The sequence below is a fragment of the Limulus polyphemus genome, unplaced genomic scaffold, assembly GCF_000517525.1.
Source record: "Limulus polyphemus unplaced genomic scaffold, Limulus_polyphemus-2.1.2 Scaffold3224, whole genome shotgun sequence".
In the NCBI taxonomy this organism is placed as follows: Eukaryota; Metazoa; Arthropoda; class Merostomata; order Xiphosura; family Limulidae; genus Limulus; species Limulus polyphemus.
In genome coordinates this window covers 116394-124168 of record NW_013668834.1, presented here as the reverse complement: position 1 = coordinate 124168, position 7775 = coordinate 116394, and the positions used below count along the sequence as shown (strand labels likewise).

At 31.4% G+C, this 7775-nt stretch overlaps 1 protein-coding gene across 1 annotated transcript in view; it reads left to right on the top strand.

Moving 5' to 3' along the window:
- Positions 1–7775, top strand: part of LOC106468924 (THO complex subunit 4-like) — a 12955-nt gene extending 5180 nt beyond the window's left edge. Inside the window, exons 2-6 of the mRNA XM_013929376.2 lie at positions 603–740; positions 1688–1835; positions 3125–3254; positions 4121–4217; positions 7338–7775. Coding sequence (XP_013784830.1) covers positions 603–740; positions 1688–1835; positions 3125–3254; positions 4121–4217; positions 7338–7346 — 522 coding nt within the window. The 3' untranslated portion in view covers positions 7347–7775. The remainder of the gene's footprint in view (positions 1–602; positions 741–1687; positions 1836–3124; positions 3255–4120; positions 4218–7337) is intronic.

Below are 7775 nucleotides of genomic sequence, written 5' to 3'. Positions count from 1 at the left end.
TATATGAAACGTGAAGATATGCAAAAAGTACACTATTCTAAGCAATGTACAGACAAAACTCATTTTATTTATATAGATTATATTGGGTGAATTCACCTTGTTTCCCTTAACTCTTTCAGCACAGGCTCGGTCCCTGTGACTGACCTCGTAACCATTTTGTGCTTGTTATAGTTTTCATGCTATAACTTTTAAATTAATAAGCGAATGGGAAGCTGGAAAATTATATCTTGCCCTTAGTTAATATACTTGAAAGCTTGTGGTTCAATTCAACAAGTGCTGTTAAGAGTATAGACAATCATATGTTGGATTTGTCATTGATGTTATCTTAACCTAAGTTAACCTGCCTTTTGCCAAGTGTTACAACTACGTGCAATATGCAGTGCTAGAATTATGATCCTTTACAGTTCTATATGTAAAATTATCATAGTTTTTATTTTTCTTTAGTCTGTGTGGCCATCAAGTGTGTCAAATATTCCATGGGCCTTGTAAGAGAACGTTTTCTCACACATCTTTTTTTAGATGAATCTGATTTTACATGATTTTTATTTTTCAAGTGGTCTTCAGTTGTGAAATGAACAAGTCTGTCTACATTTTCATTGCAGCCTAAACAGCTACCTGATAAATGGCAGCATGATTTGTTTGATGGTGGGGTTGGAGGAGGAGCAAGAGGATTAACTACTGGGCCTTCTAAGTTACTGGTATCTAACTTAGATTTTGGTGTGTCTGATGCTGATATAAAGGTAACCCTGCAGTTTAAACTTTTCATTCAGTTGTAATACATTTTATGATTTTCAAACTTTCATCTTTATTCTAAGCTTTTTTTTTCTAATTTCTTTTATAGCTTTACTGAAGCAAAATGTCATTAATGAGTTACATAAAACTAAAACTAGAAAGTATTGTTAAAACATAATTTGTAGGCTTTTTTATGTGTTTTCATTATGAAATGTTAATTCACAATAAATTAAAATAGTTAAAATGGCAAAGGTTATTAATAAACAGGGTACATGTGTATCAACTGAACATTGAAACACATTATATTGAAAATGACTAGAATGAATTAATATAGGCTAATGGATAGTACTATACCGTGTGACCGTACTCTATAAATATTCCCTTTTTTAAACTATGGGCCTTTTTCAGAATTATCCATTATATTTTTTGTCATTCATATACTACATTAGTTGTGTAATCTGAATACCCATATTTTTATCTGAATTGAGCGGCAACAAGAACCTTATCTATTTCTCACATAACTGCCATATTATGCACCAGCCTTTATCTAAAATGAAACATCCATTCACTCATCAGATGATCAGATAAGCAAGGATCTGCTTAAAACATTTTAATATAAGTTTTGGAAGAGAATGTAAGCTCATACTAACACTTTACAAAGCAAGTATGTTAACTGACATTAATTCTAAATTTATGAATGGAAAATATTGGTAAATATGGTACTATAGTTTTAATTCCAAAACAATTTTGTAATGATTGAAATCAAAATTACGTATGAAGTGTTAAAAATAGAGTTCCAGCTAGAAAAAAGGCTAGTTGTAGAACCGGAGAGTATTCTGAATTTACACACATAGTGCCCAATGTGCTGTGCTTTTGTTTAAAATGTAACTAAATGTAGGTGTATATGTGAAAACTATTATCATATAAAGTGTAAGATATAGAACTTGTTTTTCAGGAACTGTTTGCAGAATTTGGGCCCCTAAGAAAGGCCGCAGTTCATTATGACAGATCTGGTCGCTCATTAGGTACAGCAGATGTTGTTTTTGAGCGGCGTGCTGATGCAATAAAGGCCATGAAACAGTACAATGGTGTACCACTAGATGGTAAGTATAACTTTATAGTTATGGAATAATTTATAAAAATAAAGTACACTTAAGATATTAATGATAAAAGCCTACTTGTCAAGAGTAGACATGCTTAGATTATCCAAAATGTATCTGGGCCCCACATAGTGAAGGTTTCATACTTTTACAAGAAGTTAAATTTTTTTTTTTTAGTAAGAGTTGTTCTGTTGAAAACTCTTAATTTGGTATGTTCAGGAAACTTTCTTCTAATAATCCTTATATATAAACAACTATTATTGATTACATATGACTTCAGATTTTTATTGATATCTTCAGTTTTACTTAAAAATTCATTCATTTGATGCCACACAATATCAGTGATAGATGAAAAATGAATAATACATATGTTGAAGATAATAACATCTAGGTTAAATATAAAAAAACTAGGAAAAATAAAAATTCTTATATCCATCAAGTTGATATACTACTTTTTGTGCTTGACTAGAGGTTCTCTAACTTTAGTATTGTAGAATCCCTTTTAATTGGAAATTATTTTTCAGACCCCAAAACTTATCACTTTTTTTGTTTTGAAAGAAACGATTCTGTGTATGTGAAAAGTTGTATTCCAATATTAACAGAAATACTTTTCATGCTGTAAAGTTTATTTTTTTAAACATATTTATGAAATTTTGGGCATGACTTAAGGACTCCCAGAGGTCTGAAGACTCCAGTTTGAGAGATGCTGTTCTAGGCCCTTCTTCAGTTAATTACCAACTTCACCTGAAGAAGGGCAGCAGCCTGAAACATTGTATATCAAGTCTTCTTTTTTTAGTGAATTTTTCAACAACTTAATCCACTCCCATATTATTGGTAATCTAATGAAAAACTGTGAAAATTGTTTGAAAGAGCAGCTTTGTGAAAAAATTCTGAAGTAAAGTTTAAAAAAAAAGGTAATTATAAAACTAGTAGAAATTTTTGTTTTGGTCATCATGCAAGTTATTTGGGTTAAATCATTTGGTTTCACGGGTTTTTTTTCTTTTGACCCCAGTAAAAATTTAAATGTTTTCTTAAAGCCTGTAATCTTTTTAAAATTTATATATATATTATATGAACAGTCGGGTTGTATAAAACTGATTTCAAGTAGATGAATTACAACATGATTTAATGAAGTCTCATTACTAATAGCAAATTGTATTATCTTCAAAAAAAAAAGAGCTACAGATTGGTTTGATCTGTTAATTGGACATTACAAATGCAATATGATTGTTATTCCTGTCCTGAACGGATAGTTTTAAATACTAGTGTACCACTGAATTTGTATATTTTAGGCCGTCCAATGAATATTCAGATTGTCACATCACTTACACAAGGAGGAAATGTTGGTAGAATAGGCAGTGGAATTAGTGGTGGAGGAGGTGCCCGAGGTGGTGGTGGTGGTGGACGTGGGAGATTTATGAGGTACATTATTGATCCTAAGTGTGTGTAGAATAAGCATCTTTCCCTCTTACATTGCTTAGTGGCTAAATTTAAAAAAGGTAAATATTTATTTTCTCTAGGAAACATCGTACTATTGGTTTAGAAATATTAGCTGGAGGTAAAGAGTATCAGAATTTTCTGTTTGCAAGAATGGTATTTAAAATCTTTTAACTTTTCATTTAATTCATTGGCAGGATTTTGAAAAGATTTTTTGAGATTAAATTTTTTATCCGCTTATTAGAGCTGGCTGTAAAAATTCTTAAAAACCATGAAATTAAGAAGTTACATGTTTTTAACCTTATTCAAGCTAAATTGTTTTAAGTTTTGTGTCCTTTGTAAAATGAAAATGCTAAAATTACTTTATGGAACTGGAAAGCTAAACCACACACACACACTTATTTACTTTATCATTATAGTCTTGCATTCTAGTTTTTTTTCTTTCAAGGTCATGATGTAACTTTGAGCTTAACAACATAAAATATTTAATAAGAAGTAATTTGTGAATAAATAAAGCCAATCCTGTACAACAAACTGAGTAGAGACAATGTCTAAAGTCTAAAAGTTTTTTGTATTCATTTATTATACTATATAGTAGAAGAGATAAGTAAAGTTTATAATTTTTTATGTATTCCATGAAAGAATATGAATGTGTGCTTATTTGTTATTTTCTGTTTTAATCATAACAGTTTTTAAACGTACATGTGTGTGTATATATATGCATAGAAAGATATCTAAACAATTTCTTAATTTAAGAATAAATCGAATTGATATTTCTGTAGGTGAGCATGCATATTTTTATAATAGCCACAGACAAATAGTTGCAGAGTAATCTAAAATTTATTTTGAAGGTCAAGAGGTCGAGGCAGAGGTCGTGGTGGAGGCCAGAATCGAAAAGTTCCCACTGCAGAGGAATTAGATGCAGAATTGGATGCATATGTAAATAAGGTAATTATGTTTTCACTGTCTGTAATAAACATTTTGATAAGAAATTGGAGGCAACAAGCATTTGAAAACTATTGGTGGTTAAGCATTCATGAACACTGACAACCATGTTAGGAGTAGTTCAGATAAATGTGCATTATTGTAGAAAGATAGGTTGGTTCGTAAAGTCCATGTTGTTAGTGTAAAAAACGATTACTGTTAATAAGTTATATGCAGCTATGTATGTATAATTTGATTTTTCTTTGTCATCCCAATTTTCTTTAGAAGTTCATGTGAGTGAGTGGGTAGAGCAATATTTATAGAAACTAGTGAACAGTGGGCCTATGACCCATGTTTACAGGGCTGTTATAATGCAAATTTAATTCTAGAACTACTATTTTGCACTTTTTCAGTTTAATGATCATTGCCGCTATAATGCAAATCTAATTGCTTTACTAATGGTTGGCCTACTTATTTATGTGCTCTAATGTAAATCAATTCCAAATTTGGGGTTCGCTTTCAGTAAATCCTTGTAAACTTTTTTGTGAAATATGTTGGTTCCCAAAGGGGATGGGTGAAAAGTTTTACTTTTGTGAAAACCTAGGGGCCAAGACAGTTTGTTTGGCACCATTTAAAAGTTGGTGAGTCCAGCAGTTTAAGGGAATTGGAGGATTTCAGAAAATCCCTGGATTTGCCTAGGGGGTGGTGTGAAAAATTTTACCTTTGTGCAAACCTCGGGAACAAGACGATTCATTTGGTACCACTTATAAGTATGTTCGACCAGTGGTTTAGGAGGAGTTACATGACAGATACACACACACACACACACACACACACACACACTGAATCTTATTATATAGATGAAATTAAAAACATCAACTAATGGCATTAGTAATCCAAAACACAGTTGTCTGAGGTGATTGTAGGTTTTTATAGCTAAATATTCACAAATTAATGTTGTTAAACAACAGAAAAAAATTTTTTCTTTTACAGTTTAAAAACTATTGTAAGTGACAGACTAATAATCATATTTTATTGATATGATGGAATGAGTAGTAAATGTATCTTTTTTTCACTTTTGATAATTTTCAGGAAAATCAGAATTTACAACATACTGTTTGAAAAACATGCAAGATTAAAAGCAAACTTACTAAATCACTAAAGACTTATTTCTAAATATATGTTATTACTATTATTAAATGTTAGACAGAAGATAAAAATTTGAACCCTTTTATTGGTGGCTTAACATTAAAAACATATTTAAATAGAGTAGTTGTGGTCTACGAACAAATAGTAGAAAAATTAATCAGCATTGTAAACACTAATTTTTTATTACTGCATAAAAATGGCAAGCTTTTGGATTTTGCAAGTCCAGTATAGTTGATTTGGGTCTAGTAGGGAACAAATGACCACCACAGATGTAGACCATTATAGATAAATGCTGTTTCTTGCACAATTTTGGTTTTGAAGTTATATCCAATAACCTTTCATTACATAGAAATCATATATTTTGAGTGTAAATTTTAAAGGACTTTTAATTAATCTAAAAATGAAATCAGTTTAATGAAATGTATCATTTATAGCAGAATGTAAGTCAGGAGGTTATGTTTGATATGAAATTAGCAAAGTGAAGAAATACTGCATTAACATAGGATCTCTTCCCTCACCCAGAGGTGAGGTAGTGTTTTGGGGTGGCAGGAAAAAAAAATTCTCAGACAATAACTCACCTCCACATATAGAAATGCTATTTTCCTTGTATCTACTTATGAGATTTGCATGCCACTAATCTTGGAGTGTCTCTCACCTAAATTCATGTGTTTAACATGAACTATGATGGTGCATGATGACATCATCATTGAACAAAAGCCCTCCACCAATAGGAGGGTAATGTAACATCCATGCAAACATCATAGGCAGATGCACGGGGAAGATATTATTTCTATGTGAAAAGGTGAATATCTATGAGAAATACATTTCCAGATTAATGAAGATGTTAACTTCCGGTTACTGTTTCTTGGAGATACTGCATATACGATTGGAAATTCTGGAATCTGCTGTATCTAAATATGCAGTCCATACAATGGAAGTTATGTGCAGTCAAAACAGAGTCTCTGATTGGCTGCACCACCTTATCAGTAACAATCACACATACAAATTATGTTTTTCCCCCACCCCCCAGGCCAAATTTTGTGACCTTTCTTTATTTTCTTTTTGAGATTGGAGATCTTGATTTCAATCTGGTGAAATACCACTACTGCCTTTGTCAGCAATAAATCTATTTTTGAGTGCTTCCACAGCAGTTGCACAGGTTCATCTCGGAACCATGCAGGTAACTGAGGAAATAATGGTAATTAACAACAGTGTGCCAAATAGTAGCAAAGTTCCAGCCACATTCAGTATGGCTTGGAGCTAGTTGCTGAAAATGTGTTAGTCTCTAGTCTGAAAAATGGATGCAATGATGGCCAAAGAAGAAGAAAGCTCATGTGTCAGACATATTGGTTGCAAAACAGATAGTATTAAATTGTATTTGTCATATCATATTTGGGATATAGTACAAGTTTCACTTAAATCAAATAAATCCTGATTTTTTACGTCTTATCCCTGTCACCAAGGTACCTCTGGTTGAGGAAGAGATCCTGTATTAAATTAAGATCTCATGAAATATAATCCATTCCTTTTGGATATTTAGTCTCACTTAAAAAAATATATTCATAGAGCATTATTCAGTATTTGATTGAACCTAAGAAAATCTTTTTATTTTTACACCAGTACTACAGAACCAGTAATGTTTCTTTAAACTTCCAAAATTACCACACTAAAAACTAAAACTGTTATCTTATTTACTTGTTTAATTTGTGAATGTTGCTTGTATGGTGACCTGAGACACCTCTTTAAATTCCATGTGTAGAGTAAGGACGATCTATCTTTTACTAAAATATTTTGCGCAGTATTACTACTACTCAGGAAGAACAACATTGAAGCACAAACTGTTTTTCTACTGTGCAAAATATTTTAGTTTGTGCTTCATTGTTGTTCAGGAAGAACTCATTAAAATATTTTCCTTAGACGAAATTCTGCATTTTTTGCAAAATATGATATATTTTCTTTTTGACAGCTCAAATTAAAAGAACTCTTTTGTTCCAGATGGACTAATGAAAATCCAAGCTCATCGCATTTCTGTGTTTAAATTGGTTATGGATGTCATGTAAGAAGACACCAAGAACACCCCAGATGCTCACATTGCACAGTCTACTGGTTATAATTGTGTGCAAATGGACTACATACTTTTAATTTTCTACAGAAACGTGCGATTTAAAAAAAAAATTTTTTGTGTGTGTGTATTACTTATTGTATTGGATTTTCATCTCCATTTATTATTGTCGAATATCATCAAGTCGTATTCATTTTAAACATTTTGTACGACTCTTTCAGATGAAACATTCACCTTAGAACTTCCTATTTTTGCTTTTCATCAGTGCAGTGAACGAAACCAGAAAGATTTTAGATTAAAATATATGGTTTCAAAAGTTTCATTCTGTTGTTATTAAATTGTTAAAATAAATCTCACTGACTCCTTCATAA